Raw genomic sequence first — 14,010 nt, forward strand, 5'->3', positions numbered from 1 at the left:
GATTTTTCCCTTTTGGCTACACTTATAGCCCTGCTATTTAATTGGTTTGGTTAGTGTGTATGCGCAGGTCTAAACAGAGGGAATTAATACCCTTCGATCCAGAAATCGAAAGAACTTTGAGAAGCAACCGCAAGTCCCGATCGAAGTCATCAAACTCTCACGGAAAGGAGACCGAGCGAGACAAACAACCAATTCCAATGACGGATATGAATCATCAGCGCCAACCTAATCGGCCAGCACCACGACCCCTTAAGGAGTTGGGAACTCCGGGGGCGTATAGAGCTTCAAGTGGGATTGCTCCACCCACTACTGAGGCCAATGATTTCGAGATCCGGCCGGCTATGATCACCCTCATCGAGAGAAGGAAGTTTAGTGGTGCCAAGCATGAGAGCCCTTTGGCTCATTTGAACGAATTTGAGAAGTACTGCAATACCATCAAGGTTAATGGGGTGAATCAAGAGTTCGTGAGATTGAAGCTTTTCCCCTTTTCACTTATTGGGAGAGCTCTCGAATGGTTAGAGAAGGAGGTGAAGCCAAACTCTCTACACACTTCGGATAACGTCACGACAACATTCTTGGGAAGATTTTATTCCCAAAAGAAGACGGCCGGTGCTAGAGCTTTGATCCAGGGATTTCGGCAAAGGAGTGGGGAGTCAATCTACGAAGCATGGGAAAGGTACAAGGAGTACCAAAGAGAGTGCCCACACCACGGAATCCCAACATACCAAGTTCTATAGATTTTTTATGGAGGATTGAGTCCTCAAGGTAAAACCAGTTTGGATGCAGGAGCAGGTGGCCCTATTATGAACAAGACCAAAGAGGAGGTCATTGATATTATAGAAGATGTGGTACGACACCACATGGATTGGCAAGATGGAGAGCGAGAGGCCACGAGCAAGAGTGGAGGAGCGGTCTATTCAGTAGACCACCTTAATGCAATCGGGAATTTGACATTGCAAATTGTAAATCTAGGTAAGGAAATGTCAATTATCAAAGAGAAGCTCAATGCTCCACCGCATCAAAATCTTCCATCCCACTCTAAGGGAGTAGGTATGCTCTCTAAATCTAATAATATGCCTGCTGGATGTATATTCTGTGAAAACTGTGGGTCTTATGACCATGATACCTCTGCCTGCAACGTAGATTCCCAATTTCAATCTAACTATAATGATGGTAATGAGTGTGATAATGAACAAGTCAATGCCTTGTCTTATGATAATAGACCTAGGAATGACAATAACAGATATTTACCACCTAATCAAAGAGGGAACAATTATAATCAACAGGGTAATAATTCTGACTACCAACAACAAAACCAGTGGGGAAACAGGAACCAAAGGGACCAAAATCCCCAAGGGTCCTATAATCAACATGGTAATTTTGGTAATCAGAATAATTACCAACAAAATGCAGGTAATCAAGGGCAATACAATCAGAACATGAATGCCAATAACAGGGGAAACTGGAATAACAATGGTAACATGAACAACTTCCAAAATCAAAATCCCCAACAGTCTAATGCGCGTGGTTCCCGAGCCTCTAATGACAACTACAATGCTCAAGGACCATCGCAGAGGACTAGTTTGGAGGAGATGATGGAAGCACAGACCAAAATGTTCAACACTTTCATGGCCACCAGTGACAAAAAGTTTAATGAAGTGATGACACATAATAAAATGCTTGAAACCCAGATTTCTCAGTTGGCTAGTGCTATAAAGGATGGGGTTGGAGTGTCAAAACTCCCACCTCAAGGTATTAACCCTAAAAACTCTGTAAATGCTATCACCACTAGGAGTGGAAAGACATTGAGGGGGAGCGATGAAGTAGTACCACCTAGGAGTCAATCTGTGACTACACCTACCACTGATACTGTTATAGAAAGTGAGGAGGAGAGGACCGGAGAGAATGATAAAACTGTTGAGGTCCTAAAAGAAAAGGAAGTAACACAAGTCAAAGAACCTAATCTATTGCAAAAACTTCCTTAACCCCATAAGTTTGTGAGACATAAGTTGGATGTTCAATTTGGTAAGTTTTTAGAGACTTTGAAGCAAATTCACCTTTCCATACCATTCACCGATGCTATAAAACAAATGCCTAACTATGCTAGATTTTTGAAAGATATTTTGAGTGGCAGGAGGAATTGTGATGGGGTGGAAACTGTTAACCTCACCGCGAATTGTAGTGCAATCATCATGAACAAGATGCCTCCCAAATTGGGAGATCTAGGTAATTTCTCAATCCCTTGTGCTATTAATAAAATGAAAATTGATAATGCATTATGTGATCTTGGGGCTAGTGTTAGTCTTATGCCATATTCTGTATATCAAAGATTAGGGGTAGGAGAACTTCTTCCTACCAACATTACCCTACAGTTAGCTGATCGTTCGATCAAATTTCCTAAGGGTAAGGTAGAAGATGTTCCCCTACGGGTTGGGAAATTTGTGATACCTGTGGATTTTGTAGTTTTGGAAATGGATGAAGATAATCATATACCTATTATTCTTGGGCGACCTTTCCTAGCTACCTCTGGTGCTCTCATTGATGTGAAGAGTGCCAAGATTTCTTTAAAGGTAGGAGAGGAGGTCCTTGAATTTGATCTGAACAAAAGCATGCAATATCCTTTGTCTACTTCCGAAAACTGCATGATGATTGACACTATTGATTCGATTGTCTCTAGTATGCATACACTATTGCTTTCTACTAACCATGATCTTGAGCCAAGTGATACCGATGAGAGCAGGTACATAGAGGAGCAAATGCTAGAGGAAGATGATGGTGATGACGGTTTCAAGGAAATTACACCCATGTATGCACTTGCTATGGCCACCACAAAAGAGGTAAATGAGGCCCTTAAGGTAGAATTGAAACCTCTACCATCACATCTAAGGTACGAATTTCTTGGTCCTAATTCAACTTATCCTGTCATTGTGAATTCTTCTTTAGATGCGGATCAAACTCGGAAGTTGTGTGATGTATTGAGAGAGCATCAAAGTGCCATAGGCTATACCATTGATAACCTCAAGGGTATTAGCCCCGCTATATGTATGCATCACATAACTCTCGACGATGGTGCGAGGCCTTCTATTGAGAGGCAGAGGAAACTCAATCCTCAAATGGGGGAGGTGGTGAAGAAAGAGATCACCAAACTCCTTGATGCAGGTATCATCTTCCCCATTTCAAGCTCTAGATGGGTTTCCCCTGTGCATGTTGTCCCTAAGAAGGGGGGAATGACTGTAGTTGAGAATGAGAATGGTGAGCTCATCTCAACTAGAACGGTGACCGGTTGGCGGATGTGCATAAACTATAGACGTCTAAACGCATCTACCAAAAAGGACCATTATCCCCTCCCTTTTATTGATCAAATGCTCAAAAGACTAACTAGGCACAAGTATTATTGCTTTCTTGACGGTTATTCGGGGTTTTTCCAAATACCTATAAACCCGGATGACCAAGAGAAGACGACTTTTACTTGTCCATATGGTACTTTTGCCTACAGGAGAATGCCTTTTGGACTTTGCAATGCACCGGGCACCTTTCAACGGTGTATGATGAGCATTTTTGGGGACATGTTAGAGGCCGAGATGGAGGTTTTCATGGATGATTTTTCTGTTTGAGGAGCGTCCTTTGATGATTGCCTAGTGAACTTGGGGAAGTGCCTACAACGGTGTGAGAAGGTGAACTTAGTCCTCAACTGGGAGAAGTGTCACTTCATGGTTGAAGAAGGTATTGTCCTTGGTCACAAGATCTCAAATGCCGGCATAGAGGTGGACAAAGCAAAGGTTGAAGTTATAGAAAAGCTACCACCACCGGTCAATGCAAAAGGGGTAAGACAATTCCTAGGGCATGCGGGGTTCTACCGGCGATTCATAAAAGATTTCTCTCTTATAGCCAAGCCTTTGAATGCCTTATTGCAAAAGGAAGTCGACTTCAAGTTCGATGAAGAATGCCTACAAGCTTTTAACACACTTAAGGAAGCTTTGATTTCGGCCCCGATTATGCAAGGACCACGGTGGGATCTACCTTTTGAGTTGATGTGCGATGCTAGTGATATGGCTATTGGAGGTGTTCTTGGGCAACGAGTTGAGAAGAGGCTTCACGTGATCTATTACATGTCCAAGACCTTAAATGAAGCACAAAGGAACTACACCACCACAAAGAAAGAGTTCCTAGCCATTGTTCATGCATTTGAGAAATTTTGGGACTACCTCATTGGTTCCAAAACGATTGTCTACACCGAACATGCAGCCATCAAGTACCTAATTTCGAAGAAGGGATCCAAACCACACCTCCTCCGATGGGTCCTCTCTTTACAACAATTTCATGTGGAGATCCGGGACAAGAAGGGAGCCGAGAATGTGGTTGCGGATCACCTATCGCGCATGGAGAGAGAGCAACAAGAAGATGATGGGATGCCCATTTGTGATGAGTTGAAGGATGATGTGTTATACCTCCTCAAGGAGAAGATTCTACCATGGTTTGCAGATATGGTAAACTACTTGGCTTGTGAGGAGTTTCCCCCCGATTACTCCAAGAACCAACGGAAGAAGATTAGGAGAGATGCAAGGCATTACATATGGGATGATCCAATTTTGTTCAAGAGAGGTGTAGATGGTCTCCTAAGAAGGTGCATTACGGAGGAAGAAGTTCATAGTTGATGTGTGGCATTTATGCCACCATTTTAACCCTTTTCACTACCGATTTCCCCCGGATTTGTCACTTGCTTATGCCTCTTTCCACCCCTTTTATCTTGATTTTAGTCACTTTAGCTCCCTCTCGTATTTTTCCTCCCCTTTTGTCTTTTCTTCTAGTTTTTACCTCCTTTTTGTGTGTTTTGACAGCTCCCAGCGCTCATGTGCGATTCACGAATTAATAGCTCGAGTGGAGATGCCAAAGGAGCTTGCCAAGGGAGTGGAGATGCCAAAATGGAGAGGGCGTGCTGTTCTGATGGGTCGCGGGCGCGGGCTTGTAAGCGGCGGGCGCGGACAGGAAAAGTTTGAAGCCAGCAGAAGAAAGTGGAGATGGCGAGCCGCGGGCACGGCACTTTACCCCGCGGGCGCGGCTTTCTGGGTTTTACGAGGCTATTTACCCAGCTTGGAGAGGGCGTGGCTGCCTGTTCGGAGAGCCCTCTCCCTTGCCCTTTTTCTTCCTTTTGGTAGAAGACTATAAATAGTCTATTGCTTGAGTTTCTTAGTATCCACTATTCCTTTGGCCCCAAAAATCATTTGTAGAGAGAGAAGTTTATGGTTTCTAGAGAGAGAAAACACTAGTGTTCAAGAATCAATCTTTGTAATCAAATATTCAAGCTTTCTTCTAGATTGTTGCTACTACTTTGATGATTTGGTAATCTTTCATCTTTATAATATCAATCTTTACTTTTGTTTCTCTAGTTTTTGATCTTCTTTGTTTTATTGCTCTTACTTGAGTTTATTTTCATAAATATTCAAGCTTTATTAGTTTCTTTGATTTCCTTTCAAGATAGAATCATGTTAGGTTGTGTTGGTATTGAATACATGCCTATGTTAGTTGTTATGGCTATTCCTTTCCTTCTAGCTTAGGTTTTTAGCTAGGGAAGGGGTGAAAATCATGTGTATTCGAATATCTATTGATTATTGATTGGGATTTATTCTTGAGTTGATGATTTGAGCCATAATATGCTTGGAGTTAGTGTGTGCACCTCTAATCCCAAGAATCTAGCCCTTGATTGAATGCATGAGAATGATTTAATCTAGGTGTGAATGATTTCATCGACTTGCTTGAGTAGTTGCATGAGAATGAACTATCTTAGGTAGAGTTTATACTCCTAGAATCGGTTTCCCTTTGGTTTTCATTAGTACTCCTTGTTCATGATTGAATCCCCCTCTCCCTAGTGCTTTTGTCATTGTTATCTTTCTAATCTTGTCCATTTATTTGCTTTCAAAAGTGTTTAATCTATTTCCCTTATTTCTAGTTTATTCTAGGCTCAATAGTAGTTGGTTTGTCCATAGAATTCTTCAAACACAAATCCAAATACCCCCCTTTTTGTTACTAGCAATTTCTCCTCGATTTCGTATTAATTGTGCTAAACCCCCGTTTCCTTGGGAATCGACCCTACCTTACCGTTATCTAAAGAAAAATTTGATAGAGTTAGGATAGGAGTTATAAATTGTAATTTTGATCTAGGATAGTAAACTAACGACCTATTGTCCACCGATCAAAATTTTGGCGCCGTTGCCGGGGAACGGCTAGTTTTTGCACATTTATTTGCGTGATTTGTGGATTTTGTTGCTTTTTGTTTAGTTCTTTTTCCACTTGCTAGTCATTTCTAATTGTTTGTTTAGCTTTGGTGAATGCAAAGAAGATATCAAGGACCACCTACTCACAACCTTGATCACGAAATCGACCGAACCTTGAGACAAGTCCGTAGACTCTATCAAGAAGAGGGAGAAGGTTTTGGTGCAATCTTTGATAGTGAAAGTGATTCTTGTTCCTCACATTCCCCAAGTGACGAAATGGCAGGACAACAAGTGGATGTATTATTTCGTGAGTTCGGTAATCCGGAGGATTATGAGCTCACCGGTGGGATATTGTTACCCGTCACTGAAACTAACTTCACCATTCATCCTCAATACACTCGAATGGTTCAAGCGGAACAATTCTCGGGTTCTCCAAGTGAAGACCCCATTGAGCACCTTGATAGGTTCCTCGAACTTTGTGCCATGATACAAACAAACCAAGTTTCTCAAGAATACATTCGGATGCACCTATTTCGGCAATCTCTTGCGGGGAGAGCAAAGAAATGGCTCAAGCAAGTCAAGCCTAATTCTCTCACAACATGGAGGGAAATTGTCCAAGCATTCTTGAAGAGGTTCATCTCCGAAGAGAAAACCGCCGAGATGAGGAGGAAGATAGCATCTTTTGAACAAGAGGCGGAGGAAAGTCTTAGTGAAGCTTGGGAGAGGTTTAAAGAGTTGGTGCAAGCATGTCCTCACCATGAGTACAATCAAAGCTTACTCATGAGGTTCTTCTATGATGGTTTGGAACCGATGTCTCGAGCTAATTTGGATGCGGGGGCGGGTGGACAATTGATCAAAGTCCCTCAAAATCAAGTTGAAGCAACGATCGAAGAGGTAGTTAAAAACTACTCTTGGGGAGGAAGAAGGAGGAATGCGCCAAAGAAAGGTGGGAAGTATGAGTTGGAGAAAGTCGATCAATTGCAACATCAAATTGAGATGTTGACAAAAGGGCTTTCCAAGTTGAATACAAGTGTTGCTAGTGGTTCAAGCTCCTCCCAAGTCAACTCTTTCTCTTGTCAAAATTGTGGTGGCACCAACCATGATACATCCTATTGTGGCGGGTTGAGCCCGGAGCATGTAGCAGCATACAACACAAGGCAAGAAGGGTATAGGGGAAATGGTGGAGGAGTAGCTTGGAGACAACCACCACCCGGATTTGCAACCCAACCTCAACAATGGAATCAATAAGGTCAACAACCATACAATTCCAACACCCAATATCGAAACCCTCCTCCATTCCAAACCCAAAATCAAAGAGGAAACTACCCAAGAAACAACCAACACAATAATCAACACCAATACCAAAATCAAACCCAAGCAACTCAAAGAAGTCAAGAGCAAACATCTCAACCTGATTCTACTCAAACTCAAATTCTTCAACAACTTCAAGCCATGAATCAACAAATGCAAGAAGTCAAGGCTCATAATAAGATGGTTGATTCACAACTAGCACAATTGGCCGAGAGGGTTCCTTTCAACTCATCTTCTACTTTGCCCGGACAATCACAAACCAACCCTTCCAATATTGTGAAACCCGACTCTTGCAAGGCAATCACATTGAGATCGGGTACATCTTATGAGGGTCCCAAGGAAGAGGATGGTAAGGAAAAGAAGGAGGGAGAAGAAGAGATGAGTGATGATAAAAAAGTTGAAGAAGAGAAGGTTGATGAGAAAGAGAAGAGTACGGAGAAAAAGAAGACTAAGGATGTGGTGACATCCTCAACTTCTAGTGAGGCTAGAAACCTTGATGGACCGGTTCCTTTTCCCGGTCGGCTTGCGGAGAGAAAATTGAACGATAAATTTGCAAAGTTTCTAAGTGTGATGAAAAACTTACACATTAACCTCCCTTTCATTGAGGTCGTCACACAAATGCCCTCATACTCCAAGTTCTTGAAAGACATTCTCACCAACAAAAGGAAGCTCAATGATGAGCTTATCACTCTTCCCCATCAAGTGAGCGCACTTGTTCAACACAAAATGCCCAAGAAGCAAAAGGATCCGGGAAGCTTCACCTTGCCGGTCAAGATTGGGAACATGGAAGCTAGGGGTGCCCTAGCCGACCTCGGAGCAAGTGTTAGTTTGATCCCTCTATCCATTGCTCAAAAGCTTAACATTGAGATGATCCCCACAAGGAAAACCATTCAATTGGCCGATCGTTCGGTGAAGCTACCTTGTGGTGAGCTTGAAGATGTCCCTATTCAAGTTGGGCATATCTATGTGCCATGTGACTTTGTAGTGATCGATATGGAAGGGGGATGTGGATACACCTTTGATTTTGGGCCGTGAAGCTCTTAAAACCTTGGGGGCGGTAATCAATTGCAAGAATAATACCATTACATGTGAGGTAGCCGATGAAAAAATTGTCTTTGAATTCTCTAAGCTACTCAAGACCCCCATGGTTGAGAAGTGCTATAGAATTGATGTTGTCAATGAAGAGCTAGATCGTTTGGGAAGGGTTGTCATGAGTCCTAAAGATCCAATGGTCAAAGCTCTCACATGTGAGGAAGATTACTTCTCCCAAGAAGAAAAGGAATTTGCTATGGCCATTGAAGAAGCCAAAGAGGAGGAAGAGAGTGATACTAAGCATGATGAGCTAGAGCATGAGGAGGAAAAATTTGAGGAGAGTTCTAAGCCTCCTCCCAAGGTAGAACTCAAACCCCTTCCCCCTTCTTTGAAATATGCTTATCTTGGAAATGAAGGAGAATACCCCATTATTGTTAACGCTTCCCTTAATGGTCTTGATTTGGAAAAATTGATTGTTGCTTTGAGAAAATATAGAAATGTGATAGGGTATAGCATTGACGACATTAAGGGTATTAGCCCTTCTTTATGCATGCATCGTATTCACCTTGAGGATGATCAATCCACCTCCATTGAACCTCAAAGGAGGTTGAACCCCAACCTCCAAGAGGTAGTCAAGAAAGAAATTTTGAAATTGCGTGAGGCGGGTATAATCTATGCTATCTTCGATAGCAAGTGGGTTAGCCCGGTTCACGTGGTTCCCAAAAAGGGTGGAATGACCATTGTCAAGGGAGAAGGAGGAGAGGAAATCTCCACCCGGACGGTCACCGGGTGGAGGATGTGCATTGATTATAGGAAGTTGAACAAGAACACTAAGAAAGATCATTTTCCTCTCCCCTTCATGGATCAAATGTTGGAAAGACTCTCCCATCATGCTTTCTTTTGCTTTTTGGATGGATATTCCAGCTTTTTCCAAATTCCTATCCATCCAAATGATCAAGAGGAAACTACTTTTACGTGTCCATATGGGACATTTGCATACCGAAGAATGCCGTTTGGGTTATACAATGCCCCCTCAACTTTCCAACGATGCATGACTTCCATTTTTTCTGAAATGCTTGAGAATGAAATTGAAGTTTTTATGGATGATTTTAGTGTTGGTGGATCGTCTTTTGACACATGCCTTATTAACCTTGAAAAAGTTTTGAAAAGGTGTCAAGAGACGAGTTTAGTGTTGAATTGGGAAAAATGCCATTTTATGGTCGAGGAAGGTATCGTCCTAGGCCATAAAGTATCAAAAAAGGGCATTGAAGTAGACTCGGCTAAGGTTTCGGTGATTTCTAAGTTGCCCCTCCTACCTCCGTCACGGGAGTGAGAGCTTTTCTTGGGCATGCCGATTTTTATAGGAGGTTTATAAAAAAAAATTCATTTATCGCCAAACCCTTAACCGAGTTACTCAAAAAGGATGTTGTGTTCAATTTTGATGAGGCTTGCCTTGAGGCATTCCAAAAGCTCAAGGAAGCCCTCATCTCTTCTCCTGTTGTGCAAGTTCTGGATTGGAGCTTTCCTTTTGAGCTAATGTGCGATGCAAGTGATTTTGCAGTGGGTGTCGTACTTGGGCAAAAGAAAGAAGGAAGATCTTGCGTCATCTACTACGCAAGTAGAACGCTCGACGAAGCTCAAAAGAATTATACCACAACGAAGAAGGAAATTCTAGCGGTTGTCTTTGCCATGGATAAGTTCCGGTCTTACCTCATATGCTCAAAGGTGATAGTCTACACGGATCACATCGCGGTCCGCTACCTCATGACTAAGAAGGAAGCAAAACCGCGTCTCATTCGTTGGGTTCTCTCTCTCCAAGACTTTGACATGGAGATGAGGGACAAAAAGGGGGCGGAAAATTATGTAGCGGATCATCTATCGAGACTTCCTTTTGATACTAAAGAAGACGTGCCTATCAATGAAGAAGTGGGTTTTGAGGCTCTTATGGCCATTGCATCAACATCAAGCCCTTGGTATGCGGACATTGCCAATTACTTAGCATGTGGTGTCGTTCCCCCGGAGTTCTCCTCTCAACAAAAGAAAAGGTTTTTTCAAAGAAGTGAGGAGGTATTTTTGGAACGACCCTTATTTATTCAAGCAATGTGGAGATGGGCTTTTTAGAAAATGTGTTCCGGATCATGAGATCGAAGGGGTGCTTGAGCATTGTCACTCATTGCCATGTGGTGGGCATGGAGGAGTAGAAAAGACCGTGGCCAAAATTTCTCAATCTCTTCTTTGGTGGCCAACAATGCACAAGGATGCCCACAAATTCATAGCTAGATGTGATAAGTGCCAAAGGAGTGGGGGCATAACCAAGCGTGATGAAATGCCTCAACAAAATATTTTGGAGGTTGAACCCTTTGATGTATGGGGGGTCGACTTTATGGGGCCTTTCGTTTCCTCTTGTGGCAATCTCTATATATTGGTGGCGGTGGACTATGTGACCAAGTGGATCGAAGCTATATCCTTGCCCACCAATGACCACAAGGTTGTGCTCAAGCTTCTAAAAAAGATCATCTTCCCAAGATTCGGGGTTCCAAGAGTTCTTATTAGTGATGGTGGTTCTCACTTTGCCAAGAAACAACTTGAAGCTCTCCTCAAACGCTATGGGGTTCATCATAAAATCGGCCTACCATACCACCCCCAAACTCAAGGATAAGTGGAGGTATCAAATAGGGAGATCAAGAACCTTCTTGAGAGGATGGTAAACAAGTCTAGGAAAGATTGGTCTCTCAAGCTTGATGATACGCTTTGGGCTCTAAGGACGGCTTACAAGACCCCGATTGGTACTACTCCTTACCGATTGGTCTATGGAAAAGCTTGTCATTTGCCGGTTGAGTTAGAGTACAAAGCTTGGTGGGCGATCAAAGAGCTCAATATGGATATGACCTTGGAGGGCGAAAAGAGGCTACTTAAGCTCAATGAACTTGAGGAGCTCCGCTATGATGCCTATGAGAACTCGAGACTCTACAAGGAGAGAACCAAGAGGTGGAACGACCAACATATAAGGAACAAGAGCTTTAAGGTTGGGGACAAGGTTTTGTTATTCAATTCTAGGCTCCGTCTGTTCCCCGAAAAGCTTAAGTCAAAATGGTCGGGGCCTTTCACAATTTCGAAAACAACTCCTTATGGGTCTTTTGAGTTAGAAGCGAATGGGAACAAGTTCATGGTTAACGACCACCGTTTGAAGCTCTACCATTGCAGTGATCAAGTTGGCATGATTGAGTGCATGAGGCTCGATCCGCCAGATCCTAAGTCACTTTCTTGAAAATGATGTGAATGGTCAAGCTAATGACCTTATAAAGAAGCGCTTCTCGGGAGGCAACCCGAGTTCTCAACCCTTTTGATTTTGTGTTTTTTTTGTCTTTGATTATTTTTGAATGATTTTTCCTTCAATCTCTTATTGTGTGTGTTTGTTCATTCATTAGGTACCTTGATCTTTGGGTGCTTGATCTATTAAGTTGGGTTTGAAGAGGAGATGGAGTTTGGAAGAAGAGAAAGTAGAGATGCCCAGGAAGAACCCTGTAGAGGGCGCGCACAGGCCACTCGCAGGCGCGGCCCATAGGCCCGCGGGCGCGGCAGGCCCCCTCCTGCTTTCGTGATAAAGTGGAGATGCCTGGGAGACAATTGGAGCGGGCGCCCACAGAAGGCCCGCGGGCGCGACAGGGGATTGCAATTTTTCTGACGGAAGTGGAGATGGCTCAGAGATGCTGAGAGAGGGCGCGGAAAGAAACAGCCGCGGGCGCGGCGTCCACCACCACGGGCGCGGACAGGCACCTCCGCGGGCACGGACAGGCACCTCCGCGGGCGCGCAATTCCACCTCGCGGGCGCGACATCATGCAGTTCAGAATCACAAAAACCAGAAACCCTAAAGCCGCAGGCGCGGCATACGAACCCGCGGGCGCGGACAGGGTATGCCGCGGGCGCGGCCCTTCAGAGCTGCGACTTCTCCTTTAATTCTCAGCCATATGCCCGAAAATCACATAAACTCCATATCAGTTTTTTTCCCCTTTCTCTCTCTACTCCTTACTCCATTCCAAACCCTTACCCATTCCTCTTAAATTTCTCCTCCCAAATCATCAAATTCCATCAAATTTCAACAATTCCCTCACTTTTCTACAAATTCTCTCACCAAAAATCTGATTTTTCACCCCCAAAAACCCCAAATTTTTGGTACTTTCTCTTGTGTGGAATTTGCTTCCACCATTAAGGAATTCTTAGAGGTGGGATTCATTGCTTCTTCAAAGGCTAGTAAGAGTACTTGATTGAGCTCATTGTTGGTATAAATTTCTCCCTTACTCTATATTTCCTTTGAATTTGAAGTATATTTGAGTTTGAGAAAATTGCATGCTTGTGAATTTTTATGTTGGAATTGTTGATGTTTGAACTCCTATTTTGTATTCATCTATTATCTTATTCATTATTGATTTTAGGGTTGTTGTTTATCATAGTTGTCTCTTGGTATAGATTGCTTTGTTGTAGGTTGTTCTTGGTGTCTCTTGGAAGTGTTCTTTGTGGTGATTGCTTGGTTTTGGAAGTTTGTTGTGGGTGTTTATAGTTGTGATTTGTTGGGAGTGTTTCTTGGTGATTGAAACTTGAGTAAATAATCATGGTGTTTGGTTCTAAGAAGAGAAAGAGTGGGAAGGAACTCCAAGGTTCATCCTCTTCCAACCCCCAACAAAATGAACCTACACCCCAAACCGCTCCACCACCTCTACCACCCCTCAAATTCCATAACAAAAACAACAAACCCATCTACGACAACCTCCTAAACAGGAAGTTGAGACCAACCAAGCATTACCATCACTGCACCACAACCAAGCTTGGCATCGATGAGGATTGTTGGTTCTTGTTCAACAACCTCGGGCTTGGTTCCTTTGTGTCAAGCGCCTATAGAACCTACAAAGAGCCTACCCTAGAGTTTCTTGCTTCCTTCGAAACCCATGCCACAGGAGATAATGATCTCTCCATCTCCTTCCAACTCTTTAACAAAAAAGAAACCTTCACCCTCCGCCAGTTTAACCAACTGCTGGATTTCAACCCTGATGCCGATATGTTCTTCCCCGAGCATGCAGGCCTCCATGCTTATGAGCCCCTTCACTGGTGGGAGGTCATTTTGAGAATGGACGCCTTCAACTCCAAGTACTCTTTAGCCAGTCAGATCATGCACCCAGCCATCAGACTTCTGCATCGAATCCTTGGGTACACGATCTTTAACAAACAAGACTTGGGGAAGATTACAACCGAGGAAATCCGAATATTATGGCTAGCTACGCAGCCGGAAATTGGGCACAGAATGAATTTCGGGTTTCTATTCACCAAATGCATTGAGGGTGTCCTATCGAGTACAAGGAAGGGTGAAATTCATTTTGGAGGGATGGTTACTCGGATAGCCGAGAAGCTGGGCATTTGGCTAAGCTTGAATCTTGCACCCCCGTAGGGAAGAGTGATGGG

At 43.3% G+C, this 14,010-nt stretch overlaps 2 protein-coding genes across 2 annotated transcripts; both read left to right on the forward strand.

The window, feature by feature from the left end:
• Nucleotides 1–10,803: 10,803 nt before the first annotated feature.
• LOC110722454 (uncharacterized protein K02A2.6-like) lies at nucleotides 10,804–11,214 on the forward strand. Its single transcript, XM_021901725.1, has one exon. It carries the CDS (start codon nucleotides 10,804–10,806, stop codon nucleotides 11,212–11,214), a length of 411 nt encoding a protein of 136 aa, XP_021757417.1.
• Nucleotides 11,215–11,256: 42 nt separating this feature from the next.
• On the forward strand, nucleotides 11,257–11,823 carry LOC110722455. Its single transcript, XM_021901726.1, has one exon. The coding sequence runs from the start codon at nucleotides 11,257–11,259 to the stop codon at nucleotides 11,821–11,823; it is 567 nt and encodes a 188-aa protein (XP_021757418.1).
• Nucleotides 11,824–14,010: the final 2,187 nt, after the last annotated feature.

The sequence above is a fragment of the Chenopodium quinoa genome, unplaced genomic scaffold (assembly GCF_001683475.1).
Source record: "Chenopodium quinoa cultivar QQ74 unplaced genomic scaffold, ASM168347v1, whole genome shotgun sequence".
Lineage (NCBI taxonomy): Eukaryota > Viridiplantae > Streptophyta > Magnoliopsida > Caryophyllales > Amaranthaceae > Chenopodium > Chenopodium quinoa.

Bases quoted from the DNA above. Each gene is read 5' to 3' on its own strand.
- LOC110722455 (XM_021901726.1), top strand. From the start codon at position 11,257: ATGGTAAACAAGTCTAGGAAAGATTGGTCTCTCAAGCTTGATGATACG.
- LOC110722454 (XM_021901725.1), top strand. From the start codon at position 10,804: ATGCACAAGGATGCCCACAAATTCATAGCTAGATGTGATAAGTGCCAA.